The sequence below is a fragment of the Thamnophis elegans genome, chromosome 2, assembly GCF_009769535.1.
Source record: "Thamnophis elegans isolate rThaEle1 chromosome 2, rThaEle1.pri, whole genome shotgun sequence".
Classification (NCBI taxonomy): domain Eukaryota; kingdom Metazoa; phylum Chordata; class Lepidosauria; order Squamata; family Colubridae; genus Thamnophis; species Thamnophis elegans.
The window spans coordinates 169246524-169271927 of NC_045542.1; the positions used below are offsets into that span (position 1 = coordinate 169246524).

Sequence of the window (25404 nt, forward strand, 5' to 3'; positions counted from 1 at the left end):
TGCCGCTATCCTACCCAACAAAGATAAGTGCAATTTCTCCCATTTTTTCATCTCCGTCTGTATACTATGCCAAAGTGGTTCATAATTATGCTTTTATAATTTCCCATTTGAAGTTAAGATGTTAACTCCAAGATATTTGACTTTTTTAACTACCTCACATCCTAGCATCACTCCTAATTCTTCCTTTTGTTTAGTATTCATATTTATAGCTAATATTTTTGTTTTTCCTAAATTTATTTTAAAACCAGACACTTGACCATATTGATTAATCATATTCATTAAGACCATACTGGATTCCTGCGGTTGTTCCAATATTATGACCAAATCATCCGCAAAAGCGCGCACTCTGTAATCCTACTCCCATCGACTATACTAATGAAACAGCATAATGAAATAAGAGAAAGTATGGCAGGCCAAAAATTCTAAAAGGGATATAATTGCGGGCCGGACAGGCGGTGGATGCTCTTATGCTAGACCCATTTACTAGTTTCAACAAACTACAATGAAATTCTGGGCCAATTTTCCCTAGACTTCTGGGTAGACTGAGTTGAACTGTAAATGGGCTAACTATCTTCACAATTGGGAATGGACCGAGAAATTTTGGACCAAATTCCTTGCTAGACATTCCTAATCATACATATTTGGTAGACAAAAAAACTTTGTCCCCCACAAGGAAGGGGGTTTGGAGCGAACTGTGTTTCTCAGCTTGCTTCTGGTAGGCTTCTGCTGCATCTGCTAGAGCCTTCTTCGTGTTCTTCCAACCTTTCTTTAGTATGTCCATCCATTCATTCAAAGACATAGAGGAGGGAGGTTCTCCAGGCAGCTCAGGCATGGGAACAAATTCCATGCCACTGGTAATCTGGAAAGGAGTAAATCCAGTGCTGCTGTGAACCGCATTGTTGTACGCCACTTCAGTGAAGGGTAGCAAGTCTGACCAGTTGTCTTGCTGATAGTCCACAAAACACCAGATTTATTGTTCCACTACTACATTGGCTCTCTCATGCTGAGATGAACCTCTGAGCTCAGTTCTTGTGTGGACCCAATGGATCTCAGGACCTGGCTTCAGAACTTGGCTGTGAACTGGACTCCACGGTATGAAATGATCCTCTTGGGCAATCCATGCAGGTGATATATATGTTTCACAAACATTTTCGCTAATTTCTTTGTGGACAGTAACCCTGAGCAAGCGATGAAATGCGCCTGCTTGAAACCAAGTCAATAACTGTCCAGATTACTCTGTTCCCACTGCTATCGGGGAGTTCCACGATGAAGTCCATTGCAACCTCTTCCCATGGTCGGTTAGGGCTGGCTACTCATTGTAGCAGTCCAGGGGACTTCTCCGGACAGTGGTTTCATCGTTGCGCAAGTAGCACAGCTTTTTATATTATCTTCCACCTCTGATTCCATCTTTGGCCACCAAAATTGACGCCTGGCGAGGTGGAGCGTTTTTAGGAATCCAAAGTGGCCTCTTAGTTCTGCCTCATGGCTTCCCTGTAGAACTTCCAATAGCAATAGCAATAGCAGTAGACTTATATACCGCTTCATAGGGCTTTCAGCCCTCTCTAAGCGGTTTACAGAGAGTCAGCATATTGCCCCCAACAATCTGGGTCCTCATTTTACCCACCTCGGAAAGATGGAAGGCTGAGTCAACCCTGAGCCGGTGAGATTTGAACCGCTGAACTGCTGATCTAGCAGTAGCCTGCAGTGCTGCATTTAACCACTGCGCCACCTTGGCTCATCCCCGTGGGGACATACAGTTTGGACTCCTTCCAGGCTAATCCATTTTCCATCGTTAGGATTTCCTGATTGTTGTTGAGCCACTGGTCTGTTGGGAGCGCCAATTTCATAGCTATCATCAGCTTATCCTGGCTTCCATTACTATCATGCTGCGGTTTTCTCAACAAAACATCCCCCAATGTTTTTGGGTATTTGTTGGACAGCTGGGGCTTTTGTCTCTGCTGCAGGTTCTGGGCTCTTGGATTCAATCATCCCTGGATGGCCCTTTTTCTCCATCAGTGGTATTGGCTCATCCACAATCATCAATTTCCTACCACCGTCTTCCCACTTTATCGTAGGCTTCCACTTGTCAAGCCTTGCAAGCCCCAAGATTATTTTTTCCGGCATCTCTGGAGCCACAATGAATCTGAGAAGCTCGCAGTGGCGGCCCTTTTGTAACTTCACCGGGTCAGTTACTAGTGTGGTTTGGGCCCCTCCAATTAGCGTTCCATCTACCTGCTCAACCCGAATGGGACAGGCTAGAGGTCTTGTGCTTATGCCTAGTTGCTTGACAATTGACATGCTGATTAAGCATTGAGCGCAACTGGTGCTCACAACTGCTTCAACTTCCCCCTCCAACCCCGTCTCAGGCACTTGGAGGTTGACTTGGAAGGTGAAGGGGCGGATGGGTGCATTCACCATTGGGTCATCTTCAGCATTTTCCGCCTCTGAGGCCTCCCCCTTGGTAGGATTCTTTGTCACCTTAAGTTGGGGAATCTCTTCCAGAGGGTGTTGGCCCTTTTCCTCCTCCAAGACCTCCCCCTTGGTAGGACTCTTCATCACCTTAAGCTGGGGATCCTCTTCCAGAGGTTAGTTGCCCTTTTCCTTCTCCGAGGCCTCCCCCTTGGTAGGACTCTTCATAACCCTAAGTTGGGGATCTTCTTCTAGAAGTTGTTGGCCCAGATGACTCCTTTCTGGTGGCATCTGGGGCCTTCTCTTTACCACCATGGTGGCTGATGCACACGTTTATGGCAATGGGGCTGGAGCCAAGCACTCTGACGCTTTGTGGCCAAGTTGACAGCAAAGGTGGCATTTTATTGCCCCCCATGAGGAAAGTTACATCTCTAAACTTAGGAACTGCCTCATCACAATTTTCCACCATCCATTCTGTAGCTTGCCCCTTGGTAATCCCTTCTTCCATTGTTGAGAACCTTTCTTTGTAGGAAGGTTGGGTAAGAACCTGTTGGGGCACTGCAGGGGAGACTGGAACTGGTGTGGAGGTCAATCCCTCGGTTGGCCACTGCCCAGTTGTCTGCCATGGTGCCATCTGCTGAGGAAGGGCAGGTACCAATTGGAATTCCTTCCATCCATGACCTGGGATTAAGACCCATCTTGAGGTTGCCTGATTCACAGGTTGCAGTTCAACCAATGATGGCTGGTTAGGGGGGTTTATGTGCCAATGGCCCCTCTGCTGGCTTAGAGGATTTCTGGCCCAAGGGCCCCTCTGCTGGCTTGGAGGACTTTCCCATGTTGATGGCCCAGGAGGTGCCCACTGGCATTTTATCCATCCATACTCTGGGAAGAAAGCCCAATGGTGCTTCAATCACAAGCTGCAGCCCAATTTCCGATGGCTGGCAAGTGAAAGATGCTGGCCCAATCCCTTCTTGCTGGCTGGGTTGAATTTCCCATTTTGATAGGGATTCTGTCTTCAACTCAGTTTCAGGGCATTGGCTCATTTGGAAGGAGTCAAAATCTCCACTCCAGGGGTTTTTCCAAGCCTTGGCTGGGGGGAAGGAGGGAGAGCATGCACTCATGTTTAGTTGTCCGAAATGGTCTGAGCCAGTCTATCCTACATAACAAAGATCTCCCCTCTTCAGATCCAGGTGAAGAATCAGATGATAGCAATGTTCCAATATTGGAGGGACTGCCACAGAGAGGAAGGGGTCAAGCTATTTTCCAAAGCACCTGAAGGCCAGGCAAGGAATAATGGGTGGAAACTGACCAAGGAGAGATTCAACCTGGAAATAAGGAGGAACTTTCTGACAGTGAGAACAATCAACCAATGGAACAGAAGGTGCCTTCAGAGGTTGTGGGAGTTTCATCACTTGGGACTTTCAAGAAGAGATTGGACTGCCATTTGTCAGAAATGGTGTGGAGTCTCCTGCTTCAGTGGGGGGGGTTAGACTGGATGACTTACAAGGTCCCTTCCAACTCTGTTAATACAATATGAGTGCGTAAAACACACCAAAACAACATATAAATGTGTATCAAAATGGAAAACACCACTAACGTGAATTATCTTTAAAAAGCACTGTATGAATGATGAATAAAACTATGGATAAATTATGTACAAGCGGGGACTAGAATGGCTAGACCAGGTATCTAGCTCACCCTTGAGATGATGTATTTCTTACAGAGATCCAGAGAACCTTCTGAGGGGGCATTGCATCGCAATATGATGTAAAGTTTCTGGGGACAATTCCACATTCCCACAATCATAGTTAGAATTATTGACCAGCCCCCATTTGTATTTCCAGAATTGGCACCTGTCAGGAATAGATCGGGTCCAGTTGAGCATAAGTAATTGTGCTTTTCCTGATGTTCATGACATTCAAGGAGAAGCAGTATGAATTGCCAAACATCAAAATTTTGATTGCGTGACCATGAGGATGCTGCAACGGTTGCTAAGTGTGAAAATGGTCGCTAAGTGTGAAAAATGGTCATCAGTCACTTTTTTCAATGCCATTGTACTTTGGTCACTATACCACCTTTCCTGCCACAGTTCTTAAGTGAATAACTGCAGCTGGTATTTTATATTTTGGATAGAATCTTTTTTTAAATAGTCTAAGACAATTTAAAAAAAGAATCCACACAGAATAAATTGAAGTAAAACATTTCAAACTATTCCACACAGAATAAATTGAAGTAAAACTATTTTAAAAAATTCTATGCACAATATATTTCAAAGTATTGTCCATAGAATTTTTAAAAATTGTTTCACTTCAATTTATTTTGGATAGAATCTTTTTTTAAATAGTCTAAGACAATTTAAAAAAAGAATCCACACAGAATAAAACTATTTTAAAAAACCCTATGCACAATAAATAAAATATTATTTTAAAATACATTAAAAAAATAAAAGAAAAAAATTCAGCTCACTTACCAGCAGGCACAAGTGAGCACTCCATGTCAATCCAGAATGATGTAGATGTTAATACAAAGAACTGAGCAAATTAAAATAGTGAAATTATTAGTCCCAGGGAAATATTTTTCAAAGAAACTTTGCCACCATTATTTCCACACGAACCGACCTCCAACCTCCGTGCCCCTCCCCTCCAGGAAATCCAGGAAGAAACAGTCCTTACTTCTCTAGCCAAGTATTTCCTGCAGCTCTATGGTACTGGGTCATCTTTTCTTATAAAATGAGGAAAAAGGGGTGCGGGGGAGGGTCTTTTTTGTTGCTTTAACATTTTAATATCTTCAATGAAAGTACTGAGACATAGAGAGGGATTAGACAGGGTGTCTTTTGTCTTGCCCCGGTTAGGATTTCTTAAGCAAATTCACTGGGCTTTCAACATGAAGCCAGAAAATCGGGACTTTTTAAAAACGCCCCGGGACACAGGACAAATAGTTAGAAATCATGACTGTCCCACTGAAATCGGGACATCTGGTCACCTTAGCCTAATGCCCCCAACAATCTGGCACTTAATTGTTAATTGTTAGGATAGTGGCTATTTCTACTCAAGTAGGGAAACAGATCATGCAAAAGGTTGAGATGGTTACTTCTGCACACTACAACAGAGGGGCATGCTTGTGGTTCTACCCTACAACACCACAAATTTTAGAAGCAGCATGAGCTCTTCCAAAAGGGTTTGAATGCCATTCACCCCAAGAAGGAAAATATTCCTGACAAGATGCCTGTTTTGCCTGATTTGAACTTGTGTATTCTGGCCAACCTCCAGCACCGGTCCACAAATCCCTGGCAGGTTTTTCACCAAGCCCAGCCACCTGAGCCCCAGGTTCAGTAGCCACTTTAGGCAAGAAACTCAGTGCCACAACATAAACACAATAGTTGCTTTATTGCAGAGAGAGAACTGTGCATTCACAGAGGATTTGCCAGTAGCAGAAGGATACCCATCTTACAAGTAAGGGCCCTTAATAGAATAACAGAATAACAGAATTGGAAGGGATCTTGGAGATCTTCTAGTCCAATCCTCTGCTCAGAAGGAAACTCAATTATATTTCAGATAAATGGTTGTCTAATCTTTCCCCAAAAACCTCCAGTGTTGGAGCATCCCCAATTTCTGGAAAGAAGTGGAACCAGCTTGGAACAGTGAAACAGCTTTCTTCAGTAGTGAGCACGAAGGACTCCTCTGGAGGAGACATAAGTTGTAGCTATCACAATTTGGTTTAAACATCAGGAAAAATGTCCAGGTGGAAGAACTGACACTAGAAAAGAAAGTGGAACAAATTCAGATACGCACAGAGTGTTCTTCGTGCAAATTAAACTGGTTTTTATTGTTACAGCACTGAGGAAGAAAAATGTCTTTCTCATACACAAGGATCTCCAGTTAGCAAAATACATTTGTTTGCATAGCTTGTTGCAGTTCCATCACTGTTTGAATGGCTCTCTCTGTAATCCACACACTTGTTAAACTCAGTGACTGAGCTTTGTCATGTTAAGAGCCAAGGTGGCGCAGTGGTTAAATGCAGCACTGCAGGCTACTGCTAGATCAGCAGTTCAGCGGTTCAAATCCCACCGGCTCAGGGTTGACTCAGCCTTCCATCCTTCCGAGGTGGGTAAAATGAGGACCCAGATTGTTGGGGGCAATATGCTGACTCTCTGTAAACCGCTTAGAGAGGGCTGAAAGCCCTATGAAGCGGTATATAAGTCTACTGCTATTGCTATTGCTAAACTCCCTCTTTTAAAAAAAATAGTTGCTTTATTTTTGCTTTCTTCTCCCTAGCCAGAATTTTTCCTTGTTCTTTGGTTATACCTGGATGTCTTTTCCAATGTACGGTAGGTCTTTTTCACCATCAACTAGTTTTTGTCCAGCCAATCTGTTTCTTTGGATAAGCCTTTCTTCAGCATTTTCACACCCCAGTCCTGAGAAAGATGCACCACAGCACAGAAAGGACAATTACACGCTCAGAAAAGGATAAGCAAGAGGCCGATGGCCACGAAACCAAGTGAGATTTTTGCTAAAGCTTTGCAGAGATACTTCACATTGAAATCTTTAGGTCATATTAGCACTTACTTAGGTGTTCAGATTGACAAAACACAGAAGGGGTTTAGTCTTTCACAAGAGGATAAAATTGAACACATTTTACATTAATGCAATATGAAGGATGCTAACACAACAAAGACACCCATGCAAACAGATTTTTACAACTTGACACATGATGAATCAAGTCCTGAATTTGAGGATTAAACACTTTATCATTCAGTCATTGGGTCACTGTTGTATATTAGTAGTTGGACCAGACCTGACATTGCACTTAGTGTTAATCTCTTGTCTCGACACGTAGGTAAGGCAACACAGTTTCATTGGACATGCATTAAGAAGTTATTGAAATACTTAAAAACATACTAAACATATGAAGTTATTGTTAGAACCAACACATACTGATTATGCAGAATTATGTTGTTATGCAGATTGGGCAAGTGAAGAAATCACGTAAAAGTACGTCAGGTTATATGATAAGCAAGAGGCTGATGGCCTCAAAACCAACCACCAGAAAAAACAGTTAAAGAATCTGGGGTTATTTAGCCTGCAACAAAGACAGTTGTAAGTAAATAGTAAGAGGAAATAAATGGTTGTTAGTTAGCTCAGCATAAGTGATGACTTCTTCTCAAGAGCTCTATAATGAAAAAAAAAAGGAATTGTTTATTTTAGTAGCATCTAATATGTTAGTTCAAAGGAGTATTTCTTTCAGGATAAATATTTCAGATTCAGGTGCCTTCTTTCCTTTTTGTGGTCAGGTAGTGTTTTGTATTCAGATCAGGTCTTAGGATGATAATGTAGCACTTGGGGAAAAAGATGCAGGCCACCGCTGGAGGCTAAGATGGAGAAGACCTGCACGATCACCATGGAGAGAGCACAAAGGACACCCAAACGCTGCAGAAGACCAGCTTGCTGAAGGTGATCAGCTTGGCTTCATTGAAGGCCCCAGGTAGATTCCTGGCCAGGAAAGCCACCGTGAAGCAGATGGCAGCCAGGAAGCCAATGTACCTAAGGGCGACATAAAACATGGTGACAGAGCCTTCATTGCATTGCAGGGTGACCTCTCTGGGCTGGGAGTGCATGTCGGAGTCAGGGAAAGGTGGAGAGACACTGAGCCAGATGGAGCAAATGATTATCTGGACAGCAGAACAAGAAAGGATAATGGCATTGGCAAAACTCTTCCCAAGCCATCTGTTCATCCTCTTCCCCGGCTTTGTGGCCAGGAAAGCCAGCACCACCATGATTGTTTTGGCCAGGATGGAAGAGACAGCCCCTGAGAAGATGATGCTGAAGGCTGTTTGTCGGAGGAGGCAAGTGGCTTTGCTTGGCCATCCAATGAAGAGAAAAGTGGAGAAGAAGGAAAGCAGGAGGGAAGTGAGGATGATGTAAGAAACATCCCGATTATTGGCTTACACTATCGGTGTCTCCAAATATTTAATAAAGATTCCTAAGATGAACCCAGTGATTAAGGATAAGAATAAAGCAAAGGAAACCACAATAATGCCCAAACTTTCTCTGTAATGCAAGAAGACTGTGATCTTAGGGATACATAGATCTTGATCTTTGTTTGGTTGATTGTTAGGTAAGCTCCCCATTGGGAGAGCGAGTGCGTTCAGAGAACCAGCATACAGAGACACTGCAGTTTAAATAGGCTTTTACTTTCGTGGAAATAGAGGTATCAGAGTCCATCAAACAGTCCAAGTCATACACGGATAAGACAGTCAGTCATCAATGTCTTTCAGTTAAGGGATAATCCAAATAACATAGTCCAGTATCATTGGGGCATTTGATGCACTGATCTGCATCTGCAAAACAAATAACACCAAATTATTCTTCATTTTACATTCCCTGATTCACCCATTGTTCATTCATTTGGGTGCCTTTTTGTCAGTAATATGCCAGCTCATATATTGTTGTTCACTCACTTAAGTTGTGTCCAACTTTTCATGACCCCATGGACCATAGCTCCCCTGTATCCTCCACTGTCTCCCAGAGTTTGGTCAAATCATCTTTGTTGCATTGATGACGCTATCTAACCACCTCATTCTCTGTCATCCCTTTTTCATTTTGCCCTCAATCTTTCTCAACATCAGGGTCTTTTCCTATGAGTCTTCTCATTTGGTGGCCAAAGTATTTCTGTTTCAGTATCTGTCCTTCCAAAGAACAATCAGGGTTATTCATATTTGTTCAGTCATAATTTGAGGGCTGATACATCAGAGACAGAATATGGAAGAGTATATTAGGGAAGACAATATATAGTGGAGTGATGAAGAGAGCAAAACAAAATGGGATATAAGATTTTTAAAAAATCAGAGTTTTTTTATTTGCAGCAGCACATCCAGTAAGCACACAAGTAAGTGAACTTCAACAGGACTCAATTGTATATAAGAAACGTCTTATAGAGCCGAGGTGGCGCAGTGGGTAGAGTGCAGTACTGCAGCCACTTCAGCTGACTGCTAGCTGCAGTTCGGCGGTTCAAATCTCACTGGCTCAAGGTTGACTCAGCCTTCCATCCTTCCGAGGTGGGTAAAATGAGCACCCAGACTGTTTGGGCAATATGCTGACTCTGTAAACCGCTTAAAGAGGGCTGAAAGCCCTATGAAGCGGTATATAAGTCTAACTGCTATTGCTATTGCTATTCTTTATATACAATACTAAACAGTAGAATTCAGTGTACAATATCAGGAACACAGAAGCAATATTCATAGAAGCAAGTCATTGCAAAGTAGAGAGATACAGAGGCTAATATTGTACAGAGGCTGAGCGAAAATTAGACAGGCCTAACCAACTCTTATATACAGTTGAGCAAGTCTAAGCTACGGCCAGGCTCCAAATTGTCTCTTATGGCCCCGTATAAACAAATACTATGTTTCACTAAACAGTCCCCATTGGCTGACGTTGTCATGTCTATTCCAGTCTATGAATATACTCTGACAAAAAAATCTCAGTTATTATGAATAATTGTTATCTTTATTGCTTTGATTGCTGATACCAACATAATTCTTATTAGACACAACCACTAATGTTGCACAAGGTTTCCCTGTGGTGATTTGATCTCCATGTACCCATCATGTCTTACTCCGAACCCCCTTCAGCCATAACTGCAGTGACAAAGACTCCATTGGACAGAGACACGAGAATGTGCAGAGGCTGATGGGATATAGAACTGATTAACTTTCTTTCTAGAATACTCACCTTCCTGAATGGAGATGGTTCCATCTGCACAGGGAACACATTCATAGCAACAAACTTGTTGTCCTTCTGGAACCACCTTGACCCATCCTGGGCAACAGCTTTCCACGCATCTAGAAGAGGGCATGGGCTAAACATATAAAAAAAAGATGTTAATGAATGTCATTTAGGGGTCATTTATCTAAGTAAAAGAGACTAAACTTTGTTTTATCACAGAATCTGCAATTACTCAACTGGTATAATTACATATGGCCTTCCTATTACTCTCTTCTTTTACTCCAAGTTGCTTTGTCAATGGTGCTTTCTCTTCTTTTATCTGCTCTTTTCTCTGGGTTAAATTTTAGGCTGTATGTTTCTTAGGAGAAGCTACAGAAGGGCAACAACAGAGCTTAGTCTACACGTCAATATAATAGTAAAGGAGGGATAATTTACACACTGTGAAAAGCATCATAACAATTTTGGCCTTATTACCAAAATAACTCGTATCCACCACCGATTTTAGGAAGATTATTGCTGATGCATGCTGGATAAGTGAAAACCAAAAAGAATTAATACTTGCTTCATTGATTAGACAATAGGTATAGATTTTGTGCATTTCCAAGTTGTAGGATGGTCTTATAGCAATATCAGTTAGACTTAGATACCACTTTCACAGTGCTTTACAGCCCACTCTAAGTGATTTACAGAGTCAGCCAATTGCCCCCAACCATCTCGGCTCTCATTTTACCCACCTCGGAAGGATGAGTCAATCATGAGCTGGTGAGAATCAAACAGCAAAACTGCCGGCAGTCAGCAGAAGTAGCCTGCAGTACATCATTCTAACCACCATTTTACTAAAACTTATGAAAAGTTTGGTTGTTGTTCGGTCTCTAACTTGTGTCCAACTCTTTGTGTTCCAATAGATCATAGCACCCCTGCCCTCCACTGTCTCCCAGAGTTTGCCCAAATCATTGCATCTATGATACTATCTAACCATCTATCATCCTCGACTGTCCTCTGCTCCTTTTACCTTCCATCTTTACCAACATCAGAGTATTTTCCAATTAGTCCTTTCTTCTCATTTGGTGGCCAAAGTATCAAAATTGGAAACCTAAAACACCTCATTCTCCTCACAAAGAAAGGTAGAGGATGGGTCAACAAGACAGATTGCAAATGTCCACATAACAAAGTATGTTGGCTTCAGATTATCAAAGGAGTGGGACAAAGCTGTATACACTCGAGAGGTGGGTTCCTACCAGTTCGCACCTATTCGGTAGAACCGGTTCGTCAAATCTACTAAACCGGTTATAAGAGGTTCCACCAGTGGACCTGGAAAGCAGGCCACACCTACAGAAGAGGTTCCAAAATTTTTTGAAACCCACCACTGGTCCTTGGATATGATTATTCTACACTATCAAGCTCATATTTATAAAACTCAGTGCCTCTCTGAAAGGTAAGGATGACTAACTACTGCATTTGTGGTGCAATCAGAACATTGTGTGTGTTGAAGTTGTTTTAACGCAAACCAAAGATGCCTTTTAAAAAAGAAGTTTACATCATATTCTTATGCATGCCAGTGCTGTGTGTGAGGTAATTTAAGGTGGTTCTGACAAGTGTCATCGGCATCTTCATATCGGGTCACATGGGTGGCAAGCCACTCCCATCCGGTCACATAGGCAGCAAGCCACTCCCACAAAGGAGGCCACACCCACATAATAGGTTCAAACAATTTTTGAAACCCACCACTAATACACTCCCCTTATTTGCTGAATCTATATTAAGGAAAGCTGCATTGGAAGAAGATGAGCATGGTTCTAATATTGGAGGAATAAATGTCAGTAATCTGTGATACCCTGATGACCCTGCCATTTTCACTGAAAATGCAAAGCACTTCAAAATAAAAGTAATAACAGTCTAGCACAACAGTGGAACAAACAAGGCTAAAAGTAAATAAAAGACAAAGCCAATGACAATGTGGGAAGCCCCCTCCCTGGAGAATGAAATGTTTTGGGAAATATTTTTTTAAAAGGCATAATAGAATATTTCCCCTAAAGGAGAAATGCAAAAAATCTTAAGGGAGGCAGAAACCAGCCCCAGTTTCCCTGCCCCAAGCAGAAACTGAGGAGGCCAGCTTTTAGAAAGGCTGGTAATCCATTTGGTAATCCATTCAGAAAGATTGGGTCAGCCTATCTACAAAACAAGAGACCTTCAGCTCCGGGGTGATGGGATTAAGACATGACCCTTCAGGGCATAATAGAATTAACCTTTTAGCAGAAGGCACAGAGCTCACTACATTGCACAACCCCCCTAGCAGTATCTCTGAAACTTATAAAAATCCATGTACTCTTCAAGCTAGTTGAGCTGCCCCACAAACCCTGGAGGTTCTGCTTCACTAATAAATGGAGCCTCTTTCCAATCAGCCCCCAGTCCACATTTTGTTTCCAGTGAATTTCTCCAGTGGTGGGATTCAGACAGTTCGCACCACTTCAGGAGAACCGAATAACTTGGTGCACTGGTTGTTAGAAGAAATCATTAAGGCAGAGAAACGGTTGTTAAATCATTTGAATCCCACCACTGACTTTCTCCCAGCTTGGCATTGAACCAGGTGGATTTTCCTTCTTTTCCCCCCCAAATTTTGTTTTTGAATAAAAAACAAACAAAATCATCCTCCTTTACAAATTGCAAAAAGGTGTGTCAATTAGTTACAAAGAGTTTTTGTTCATCTCTTCCATAGTCATCACCTCTATTCATATTAAATTATCTATTTTACATCACAAATACTTATATATATTGTTATCATCATACCTCATCCTTCATATGACTATAGTTGTTTTAACGTCCCTTTATAACAAACATTCCAAAATTTAAAACAAAACCACATCCCTTATCTATTTTCAATATCATCTAACCACATTATACCTTTTTAACACATTCAAAATTAAAAAATAATTATATTTAATAACAAAAAAATTGAACCGCTTTTCTTAATCATTGTTTACAATTTATATCCAATTTCCCTTTTATCCTGTCAATACAAATTATTACATTATCATTATCAGTCATTTAACGATAGTTTGATTAATTTTCACTTACTTTCCCCCCTTTTTTCACCTTTTAAAATATTTACCAAATTTCCTCTTATCAAACCAATACACACACACACACACACACACATTGTTATCCTTTATCTAACTTTATCCATTAACACTACATTTTTAACATAATGCTCTAATTTTGACAAAAAATTTAAACCTCTTTTCTTAATCATTGTGTACAATCTATATCCAATTTTCCCTTTTATCATATCAATACAAATTATTTCATTATTATCATTATCAGTCATTTATTTAGTGATAGTTTGACTATGTTTAATTTACTTTCCCCCCTTTTTTCACCTTTTAAAAATTTATACCAAATTTCTTCTTGTCAAACCAATATACAGTATATGTGTACATTGTTATAATTATCAATTATTTACCTAACTTTATCTTCATCACTACATTTTTAACATAGAGCTCTAATTTTAACTAAATTTAACTAGTGTTTTATTATTAATTTTCTTTTTTAAAAAAATATATTTTATTTTATCAATTTCATATATACATTCACAATTATATGATCTCATAACTGTTATTAATAATATGTATTTATAACAATTTTTCCCTACAGTTGACAATATACTTGAAGATTGCTTTCTTAACATCCCATAGATCCATCTTATCTTACAACGGTCCTACTTCTTCTTCCCTCCCTCCCTCCCTCTTTCCTTCCCTCGTTTCTTCTCTCCTACTCCCCTTCCTTCCTTCCCTCCCTCCTTCCCCTTCCCTCCTTCTCTCCTTCCCTCCTTCCCTCCTTCCTTCCCTCCTTCCTTCCTTCCCTCCTTTCTTTTCTCCTTCTCTCCTTCCTTTCCCCCTTCCTTTCCTCCTTCCCCTCTTCCTTCTCTCCTACATTCCCTCCTTCCTTCCCTCCTTTCTTCTCTCCTTCCTTCCCTCCTTCCTTCCTTCCTTCCTTCTCTCCTTCTCTCCTTCCCTCCCTCCTTCCTTCCCTCCTTGCTTCCCTCCCTCCTTCCCTCCCTCCTTCCTACCCCCCTTTCTTCTCTTTCTTCTCTCCTTCCTTCCTTCCTCCTCTCCTTTCCCTTCTCTCCTTCCCCTTCCTCCCCTTTACCCTTCCCCTCTTCTTCCCATTCCTCCCCTCTTTCCTACTCTTACATTCCCTCCCATTCTTCCTCTGCCTTTCCCTTTCTCCTATTCCTCTCCTTTCTCCTCTCCTTCCTATCTTTCCTTCTACTCCTCCCTCCATCCACTCTATCCCACTGTTCCCTCTAAGGTGCGCGCCTGCGCGGCCGCGCACATTGCAAAAAAAACCCGCGCAGCAGTTTTTATCTGCCATGCAGAGATTTCTTAAGGAAACGTGTGGAAGTCCTTTGCAGGCAGCTACAACTGAATCCGGCAGTGCTGTTGCCTGTTGGAGGAGGAGGAGGCGAACCGGCCTGCCACCGCCGGCCACCGCCAGCCCCGCTGCTCTTCCCACCCCCTTCCAAGCCCCACAGTCCAGCAGTTGCAGCAGAAACTGCTCCGGGTTTTCACTGCCGCTCCCCGCATTTTCTGGACAGGGTCTCGCAGGAAGGAATCCCCTCTCCAAGGGATCCCCGTCCAGAAAATGCGGGGAGCGGCAGTGGAGACCCGGGGCTGCTTCTGCTGCGACCGCTGGACTGTGGGGCTGGGAAGGGGGTGGGAAGAGCGGCGGGGCTGACGGTGGCCGGCGGTGGCAGGCTGGTTCGCCTCCTCCTCCTCCAACAGCACTGCCGGATTTCCGCCCAACGCTGCGGGGGCGCCAGCGGGAGCTTTGGCGGCTTCACCTCAGCCGCAGCGCTGGGCAGCAAATGTGTTGGTGCTGTTGGAGGAGGAGGAGGAGGAGGTGGCAGCAATAGCACCTGAGGACAGGACAAGAAGCAATGGAAACTTGTCAGGAGACTCAAGATGGAAATAAGGAGAAATCTGACAGTAAGAACAATTAAAATCAATGGAATCTTAATTCATTTGCTACAGTTTTCAAAAGACTGGACAGCCATTTGTCTCAGATGATATAAAGACTCCTGCCTTGGACAAGGGGCTGGACTAGAAGACCTCCAGTATCCCTTCTGATTCTATGATTTTAAAAACCACAAGCTTTTTACAGCTCGCTTGCAACTTTACCAAATTTAATTCAGCCATTTCCTTTTGTTATTAAATGGGTATTGCTAGTTCAATGCACATGCGCTCCACTTTTAAGATGCTGAAAAAATCCCCATGACCTGCAACAAAATTCATTCTTCCACTCTTATCTTGCCCTAACTTCTGATAGGTTCCTGAAATATAGATCTACACAATTTAGTGAAAATATTTCTATCCATTTTAATACAGACTCGTAAAACAGATTGGGACAAATGACATTAGTGCTCTGGGATAATAGCAGGTTTACTCTATTTGGATTTTCAGATAAAAGGTATCTTTTGTGCTAAGTTCTAACAATGTAGTTCTCTAATGTAACTATGAAACAGTCCAAATATATAATTCCCCTCAGGGAGGAATTCTGGGAGTTGAAGTCCACAAGTCTTAAAGCTGTCACGTTTGAAGACCCCTGGGGCTTTTCTTCCCTAAAGGGTTAGGGGTGCAAGGGTCTTGTAACAACAGCTTTAAGACTTGCGTGCTTCAAATGCCAGACTTTCTGAGCCAACATTTTGGTTGCTAAGCAGGAGCGTTGTTAAGTGATACTGATATTATATAACACTTTTAATTAAGCGGGTACTTTGAATAAACATAACTTTGAGTTTCAAATAATACTGATTTTGTTGTTGTCTTAGGTGACATATGTGAAAAAAATTCATGTGCTCAGGCATGAAAATATGCCGCTCAAACACTACACTTTTCCGCTCACACTGAAAAAAAATTAGAGGGAACATTGGTGTAGTCCCCCGTAGGAAGCTCGGTTGGAGTGGGATCATCCACCCGTAAAGAGGGCAGGAGGGTTTCCTCTTGGGGAACCAGGGACGTTGAGCTGAGCCGCTCCGCCACAAACAAGGGGAATTCCCACAATGCTTCGCCCTCTATCTAAGGTGCCGCTCGTCCCCCTCTCCGCGCTCGGGGTCCGGCAGACTTCGCCCATGAAGCCTCCTTTCGCTCCGGCTCCTTCTCTTTCCCATCTCTCCTTCCTTCTCCCCAAAGGGAGCCGAGTCCGAACCTCTCCTGTTTTCACTTTCCAGCGTTCGGCCCCACCGGTGCCTTTGAGAAATTCCTCCGCGGTCAAGGGCTCGTTCCGATCCTTCACAACCAGCTGATCGGGACTGGATCCGGATGGGGCTCCAGGTTCCGCATTTGGGCTTCCTGGTGCTGTTGCTGCGGGGAGGATGCGCAGGTGAGTTGCTGGACGAGTGGGGCTAAAACCAAGGCGGTTGGTTGCAGTCTGGTTTTCTTGTGGCAGCGAGTTCCAGAGGCTTCGCCTGGTTGGGAAGTCGGGTTAGTTTTCTTCAGCCATCAAGGAGTTTCCACAGAAGATTGTGGAGAATAATAGCGCTAAGAATCTGTGGGAGTTCCGGATCCAGGACAGGCAGGCATGAGATAATCAACCAGACACTGTAGTAGTAGACAAATTAATAGACAAAGACAGAAGAGCTCAGGATGCCAGGTAAGGGGAGGGGAGGGGAGGCACCCCTCGACTTGAGTGATGTGGAGTTGGCCACCCAGAGGTGGCATTCAGCCAGTTCTGACAGTTCCTGGAGAACTGGTAGCAGAAATTTTGAGTAGCAAATAGGCTGGCCCTGCCCCCTCTGCTTCCCCGCCTTCCAGCTGATCATCTTTTGTTGCCCTGAATAGGAGAACAGAGCTGGAAAGCAAGTTAGTGGGGTGGGGAGGGAACAGGGATTTTGCAGTATCTTTCCCTTGCCACACCCACAAAGCCACGCCCACAGAACTGGTAGTAAAAAAAGTTTGAATCTCACCACTGGGCCACACCCACCCAGTCACATGACCAGTCAGCCACACCCACATAACTGGTTGTTAAAAAATCCCACCACTGGTTACGGCCCATCCGACCAATCTGAAATAAACACAGCTTGTTGAATCTTCTGTGGGCTTTTTGCATGGTTTTATATCTCCTGCGGGAAAGAGTGGGTTACGGGAGGGGCATCTAGTCCATTCTTCTTTTTGGACCATCGCTGCAGGATGTCTTTCCTGATATACCGCCATAGGTACTCAAGAATTCCAGAGCAGGGAGCCGCCAAAGTTGACAACTTGAAGGCTTGTGGATTTCAACTCCCAGAATTCCTTAGCCAGCCATGCTGGTTGGAGAATTCTGGGACTTGAAGTCCACAAGTCTTAAATTTGCCAAGCTTGGAGAGTCTTGTTTTAGTATTGATGCTAGGAAGGGGGCTGATTCCAAAGCAAAACGGAAATGGGGGGATTAAAAGTGTGCCTTTGGACATCCCTCTCCCAAATTTCCTGTCTCACCACTCCCCCTATTTCCCCCAAGATTTCTCCTCCCATTCATTGCGCATTTTCTACACCTTGGTCCTGAGCCCCAACCTGGATGTGTCCCGATGTATTGTGGAGGGATATGTGGACGACCAGCTGGCTTCAAGCTTTGACCCCTCCACAAGAAGAATGTTACCCCAAGTGCCCTGGCTCCTTAACGTGAAGAGGGAGGACTTGCATTTCTGGGATTTTATATCTCAGAGAGCCAGCACCACGGAGTGGAGGTTCAAAAGCGACCTCGCCATCTTGCACAGCTACCACAACTCCAGCAGAGGTAAGGGATGTGGGGGAGGGGGGAGGGAACCATGAATTTTGGCCTCCCTCGGTTGCTGTTCCTCCCCATGAGAAACCTGGACAGGTAGGCATTACTAGCAAAGAAATTGGTGTGTGTGTGTGTGTGTGTGTGTGTGTGTGTGTTTATACGTATGTACAGGGCGGGGCATAACCTTTTCCTAGGGGGTCACAGCAAGATCGACAGCAGTTTACAACTTCCGCGACACCTCATTTTAAAGCCCATAAAAAACTGAATTGAATGAGCTATTAAATGTTAAATTTGCTTTAAGAATGGCTGGAAAATTCGATTCGGAAGAACAAAGGATCATTGACAGAATAAAATGCATTGCCTTTCGAGAGGCTCGCGATGCTGGAGCGACGTTTATCAATCGAAAATGGATTGCAAACAAATTGAAACGTCATCCGGATTGGGTTACTGATAATTGGAACAAAACAGCCCAAGAATGTTTCACAAAATTTGGAGAAGGGCGTCCTCTGCAACTGTCCCAAGAAAGCAAAGCCATCATTGCAACTGGCAGTCGCAAACAACGAAAAGGAAACCGAAAAGTGGCCCAAGAAATCCTTCAAATTCGTGGAAAACGAGTTGATCAAAGGACAATCGGCCGATATCGAGAACGAGAAGGTTTGAAGCCATTCCACGTCATTTGCAAACCATTGAAAACTCAAACACACGTTCAAGATCGGCTTTGGTTGTGCGATTGGTTGTCTGAATGGACCGAGGAAGATTTTCTTCATTTGGCGCCATCTGACGAATTCTTCGTTTATGCCATTCGAAAACCGAATTTCCAGAACGATCGAATTTGGGCTAAAGACGTCGACGACATCGCCAAACATGAACGATATCGACAAATCATTCGCAATCCGACTTGCATCGGGATTTTCGTCATTTTCACAGCCAAGAAACTGCATTGGGTTTTGAAGGATAAAGGGGAATCCTGGGATGGCAGTTATTTCCGTGAGAAAATTTTATTGGAGAATGTCATTCCATTTCTCAGTGATCCAGACAATGTCTTGGTGGTTGGTGAGGCTGTCTTTCTTCATGACAAAGCTCCTTGCATGCGTGCAAATGCGACTCAGCAATTGTTAAAGGAAAACAATGTCGAATTTTGGGGCAATGACGTCTGGCCGGGAAATTCGCCAGATCTCAATCCGGCAGAGAACATTGGGGCCATAATTAAGGATGAAGTGGAAGCTCTGATGATTCAGGAGCAAGGTCAAAATCGATATTCGGTTGAAACTTTGAGAATGAATTTGGAAACTGTGTTGAAAAATCTGGAAAATCGAACGGAACTGTTTGAAGATTTGTTGTGTTCTTATCCACCTCGTTTGAATGCTGTTCGAAGGGCTAATGGTGGTCATACTGACTATTAAATCATGTCAATAAACTCAGTTTTTGATGGGCTTTCGAATGGTGTATGAATTATTTGTGTTGTTATTACAAGTGTTGCTGTGACCCCCTAGGAAAAGGTTATGCCCCTCCCTGTATGTATGTATGTATACATATATATCTCCTCTCTCCTTCTCTCAGGCTTGCCCCACAGAAGCCTCTCCTCTCCTATCCCCCTTCTCTCCCTCAGGCTGTCCCCATTGATCCTCTCCTATCTCCTTCCCTCCCTCCCTCCCTCCTTCCCTCCCTCCCTCCCTCCCTCCCTCCCTCCCTCCCTCCCTCCCTCTCCCCTTGCTCCACAGAGGCCTTTCCTATCTTATCCCCTTCTCTCCCTCAGGCTGGCCCCATTGTCTAAACTCCCAGCCCACAGGTCTGATGAATGACGTGCCGGCCACACCCACGCCCAAGTGGCAGTTGGAATAGAATTATTTTCAGGTGGGGAGGGGGAGTAGAACATCTAACTCCTTAGCATCAGAGCATGCTAAATACTGTATAAGAAATACTAATGATCTGATGGTCATTTCAAAAAATCTTACCGAGCACCTAGAAGCCAAGAGGAACATTCTGCTTTTTCTTTGAACACATTTCACTTCTCATCCAAAATTTCCCACTATCCAGTCAGAGCTGAAGAAGCTTCTTGAATGAGAAGCGAAACGTCTTCAAAGAAAGAAAAAATCCCAGAAAGTCCAGTTGCGTCTTGAAAAAAAAATCACCTTTGGGACAATATTTATTAAGCTTGTTTTAGGAACTGAGGATTTGTTGAGAATAAAGGTAGATCTCTGTGCAGGGGTATGCTAGACAGGTAGTCTTCGGCGTATGGCCACAATGATTGAGCCCATTTATGTTGCTAAGTGAGACATTTGATATGTGAGTTTGGCTCCATTTTACGACTTTTCTTGACACATTTCTTATGTGAATCACTGCAGTAGTTAAACTAGCACCATGGTTGTTAAGTAAATCTGGCTTCCCCACTGACTTCACAAAAGGGGATCGCATGACACACACACACACCCCGGACACTGCAGCCGTCATAACTACACAATGGTTGCCAAGCATCTGAATTTTGATGACATGACCGTGGGGATGCTGCGACGGTCATAAGTGTGAAAAATGGTCATAACTCCCTTTTCCCCATGCCGTTGCCGTTGTAACTTCAAACAGTCACTAAATGAACTGTTGTAAGTCAAAGACTTGAGTGTCTCTATGGTGTCTGCATTTTCTTGGAAGCAAATCAAGGATGAGCTGAAAAAAAGGGCAAATCTGAAAGAGGATTTTCAGCCGGATCAAAATAAATGGCTTATAACTTTGCTTGGGGGGAAGGAATATCCATCGGAATATGTATCAATAAGTGCCCAAGTAGGAGAAGAAAACGTCCTCCCCACCCCCCAAAAATGGAATTTAAAGATAGGAACACAGAGCTGGTCCTTCTGCAAATGTTACCTTTTGGTTCTGCGCCTCCAGGTAGTCCTCAACTTATGACCACAACTAAGCCCAACATTTCTGTTGTGAAGTGAGACATTTCTTGGAGTTTGGTCCCACGTTACGGCATTTCTTGCCACCGTTGTTAAGTGAATCACTGCCATTGATACATTAGTAGCCCAGTTGTTAAATGAATCCGGCTTCCCCATTGACTTTGTTGGTTAGGAGGTCCCAAAAGCGAATCATGTGTCCTCGCGGGACGCAGCGGTCATAAATATGAACTCGTTGCTAAGCATCTGGATTTTGATCACATGATCATGGGAAAGCTGCAAAGGTCATAACTGTGAAACACGGTCATAAGCCTCATGTTTTCAGTATCGTTGCAGCTTTGAACAGTCATGAAGCGAAAGGTTGTAAGTCAAGAACTACCTGACCTTTTCTCGGCAGGGATTCACAGCTGGCAGTGCAAGATCGGCTGCCAGCTGAGCAAAGATGGCCACAAGCAGGGGCACTTCCAGTGCGGCTATGATGGGGAGAACTTCATCAGCTTGGACCAGAAGACCCTCACCTGGACGGCAGTCAACGTCCACGCTCAGGTGATCAAGAAGAGGTGGGAAGAGGAGCCGTTCTTCACCCAGAACATCAATAACTTTTTGGAGCAGGAATGTATCCAGCTGCTTCAGAAGGGCCTGTTCTATGGAAAGGATTCGTTGTTGAGGAAAGGTGAGGAAGGAAGGAGGGAGGAAAGGGTTGCTGCTGTTGCAGGAGAATGTTGGATTTGTGATGCAAGGCCTCCACACTACACAAATGCAATCTTAAAACATGCCTGAAATGGCCTATTGGCCACCTGTCCCTCCAGCAGCTGAATCAGAGGAGGAGGAAGAGGCGTGGGAGTCAGGATCAGCATCAAGGCAACCTGAGAGCTCAGAGGGGGAAGAGGGAATGAAGCTGTCACAGAGAGAGAGAGAGACAGACAGACAGACAGAGACAGACAGACAGACAGGGAGAGAGGGAGGGAGAGAGAGGGGGGGGGAGAGGGCCTGGTCCATCCATCAGCCCTCAGACAGAGAATCAAAAGCCCCCAGGTGTGGAGGTGGCTGATGAGGAAGAAGAGGAACAGCAGAGACCAGTGCCTGATGCATGGATGTGCAGAAGGCAGAGGAAAGGAGAGGAGAGCAGTGGAAATCTGTGGGCTGATCCTTGGGATGGAAGACCCACCACTGCTAGTGAAGCTCAACCCTAACTCTAGGGATAAAAGGCATGGGGCAGAGATGAATAGATGTGGCATGCGACTATTCAACTTCTGGCTGACCATACTTATTATCCGGCTGTGAGAGAAAACGTTTTTGATGGGGCTGCAGGTGCTCCTAATAAAGGAATCTTTGAGTTAACTTCAGAGAGTTGGCCATGTTTGGGGAGCTGGGTCAGAACAATGGCAGTGTTGTGTTCTCTACAGAGCCCCCGTTGGTGAAAGTATCTCGCAGGATCCAGTACAACAGTATGGAGACCCTCGTCTGCCAAATCTATGGCTTTTATCCCAAAGAGATAGATGCCACCTGGAAGAAGGATGAAGAGGTCTGGGAGCAGGACACCTACCGTGGGGGTGTCCTTCCAAATTCAGACAGGACCTACCATATCTGGCTGAGCATCGAGGTTGACCCGAAGGAGAGGGACCGCTATCGGTGTTATGTGGACCACGCCGGACTGCCGGAGCCTCTGATCTTGGCCTGGGTGGAGCCTGGTGAGAGAAAGGGAGTGGGGGGGGGGGTCACCAGTTATGAGGAAAGGTGTCTCTGAAACTTCACATAGCTGTGGACATTCAAACTAATGAATGTCATGATGCAGTTCAATGAATCAATAGAACAAATTGCCTCCAGAAGTTCTGAATGCTCCAACAACAGATGTTTTTAAGCAGAGATTGGATAACCATTTGTCAGAAATGTTATAGGGTATCCTACTGAGCAGCAGGTTGGACTAGAAGGCCTCCAAGGTCCCTTCCAGGTCTATTCTGATTGATGGAGGCACTGTATTTTTTGGAGTATAAGATGCACCTTTTCCCCTCAAAAAAGAGGCTGAAAATCTGGGTGCGTCTTATATACTGAATACAGCATTTTTTGCCTTCCAAAATCCCGCCGCTTCACCAAAATGTCCGTGCAGAGCCTTATGGAGGCTTCAGAAAGTTCCTGGGGGCTGGGCAGGGCAGAAATGAGCCAAAAAATGGGCCGTCAGGAGCACTCTATAAGTCTAAAGGCTATCCATGCCCTTTTTAAAACAAAAAATGGGCCCGTTTTCGTGAAAAACAGGCTGTTCTTTGCTCCTTCCCCCCTCGGAGCACTCTGCAAGGCTCCTAAAGGCTATCCATGGCCTTTTTTTAAAAAAGGGCCATTTTTGGGAGCTTTGCAGAGTGCAAAAATGTTTTTTTAAATTTGCCTCTTCAAAACTTTTACTCCAGTGTGTCTTATACTCAAAAATATGATAATTCAATCCACCACTTTGCTCTACGCAGGCATCCAACATAAACCATCCCAGAAAGATGGCTGTTCAGCTCTTCCTCGGAGAAATCCATCATCTCTGTGGAACAGAGATTCTGTTCCTACTACTAGGAATCTTTTCTTAATGTGACTAGGTTAACTTCGTCTTGGCTGCAGGGGTGGGATTGAAAAATGTTAGTCACCGGTTCTCTGCCTGGTTGCTGGGTGGGCGTGGCCATGATGGGCATGGCCTACTTCTGCACCATGGGGGGAGTGTTTTCACCCTCCCCAGGCTCCGGAGGCTTCCCACGAGCCTCCAGGAGAGGAAAATGGCCACCTCCGGGCTCCGGAGGCCGGAAACAGGCCCATTTTTGGACTTCCAGAACTTCTGGTAGATTCATCTTTTGCCCTCCCCAGGCTCTGGAGGCTTTTCTTGGGCCTCTGAGAGGGCAAACAGCCTCCCTGGGGCTTCTGGAACTTCTGGGAGGCCCATTTTTTGCCCTCCCAGACCCTCCACATGGGCCCTGCACTTACCTAGCATGAGGGACAGGCCGTGTGGAGACTCCTGGGAGGGGGGGGAGGGGGGGGGCAGGGCTAGCCAGTCCTTGCAACTACCGGTTTGGCAAACCAAATATAAAATTAACAGCCGGTTCACCCTGTCTAAACCAACTGAATCCCACCCCTGATTGGCTGCCCTCTCACCAAGGCCAGGAAATAAAATGGAAGAGAAACCCACTAGAGAAACCCGGAGCTCCCCTAGTCATTTCTTCTTTTCTCCAACACAGCTTTCGTATCCAACTTTGGACTCATTGCTGGAGTCATAGGGGTTGTGGTAGCCGCAGTCCTCATTGCTGCTGGAGTGACTATCTGCATCAGTAAGTAATTAGTGGGTGGGCCCAGGGTGTGTCATTCACAAAATGGAGGTACTGCCAATCTCCACAGCTCCAAATAGAATCGAATTTTTTTTAATTACACAGACAACAATGGGAAAGGGAGAAGATGGAAAAAAAAGGGGGGGGAAGGGGAAACCCATCTTCACATACAATATGTCGTTTGATCACAGGTGCATCCCTACTAAGTTTATACATCCCATATCTCTCTGTTGTATATTTAATAAACACCACAATAAGCTAGGGTTTAAAAAACAAAAAACAACAAAATAAAACAAGGGAGAGAAAAAAAAGGGTGGGGGAAGGGGAAACCCATCTTCACATACAATATGTCGTTTGATCACAGGTGCATCCCTACTAAGTTTATACATCCCGTATCTCTCTGTTGTATATTTAATAAGCACCACAATAAGCTAGGGTTTAAAAAACAAAAAGAAACAAAATAAAACAAGAAAAAAAAAGGGTGGGGGGAGGGGGGGAGGCCAAAAAGGACAAAAAAAAGTCCAAAAAGGGGAAAGAAAAAAAAAACATCATCACATGCAGCATGTCGTTTGGTTACGGTTGTTTAACATCTACATCTTCAAATAATATTTACCATCTCAGATAATTCCTCTAATGTAACTAAAGGCCTCATTTTCCTTCTACAATATATATTCAGTTAACATTAGCATTGTTTTCCCCCAGAGAGTATACTTCTATTCATTGTTAATCTTGCATTTCATACCTTCAAACAGAGATCTTATTCCTTCATTGTTCAACAAGGCATCGCTGCCTATATATACACCAGTTTTCATTTGTTCCCCTACTAGAATTGCCTTATCAGCAGCGAAATATCATTATAGTAAGTTCTTAACCTTATACATTATATCACCAGACCTTATATTAGTACTTCCTTATATCATTGTTGAATTATTCCACAGCATAATTATATCATCATTTACTTTTCCCAATTAAGGCATAAGTGTATCATTTTTCATTTCCAAAATTTTGTTTTTTTTCCCTTAGCCATTGATAAAACAAGTCCCATATCTTATAAAATTGTTCATCCTCTTGCTCTCTAATTTCAAATGTCAATTTACTCATTTCGGCACAGTCCATTATTTTTCGAATAACTTTTTCCTCTTTTGGTATTGTTTCATTTTTCCAGTTTTTTGCAAATACAATTCTGGCTGCTGTTAACACATTTACAATCAAATATTTTAAGTCTTTGTTGTAGGTTTCTGGTAAAATTCCCAATAAAAAGACCTCTGGTTTAAAGTCTATTTGTTTGTGTATCATTTTCTCCAACCACATGTGGATTTTAGTCCAGTATCTTTTGGCTTC

The 25404-nt window shown here is 43.7% G+C and overlaps 1 protein-coding gene across 1 annotated transcript in view; it reads left to right on the plus strand.

The window, feature by feature from the left end:
- Nucleotides 1-25404, plus strand: part of LOC116503406 (major histocompatibility complex class I-related gene protein-like) — a 60631-nt gene that overhangs the window by 22874 nt on the left and 12353 nt on the right. Inside the window, exons 2-6 of the mRNA XM_032209807.1 lie at nt 16354-16505; nt 17619-17894; nt 21168-21443; nt 22177-22461; nt 23977-24066. Of these exons, the coding sequence (XP_032065698.1) occupies nt 16445-16505; nt 17619-17894; nt 21168-21443; nt 22177-22461; nt 23977-24066 (988 nt within the window). The 5' untranslated portion in view covers nt 16354-16444. The remainder of the gene's footprint in view (nt 1-16353; nt 16506-17618; nt 17895-21167; nt 21444-22176; nt 22462-23976; nt 24067-25404) is intronic.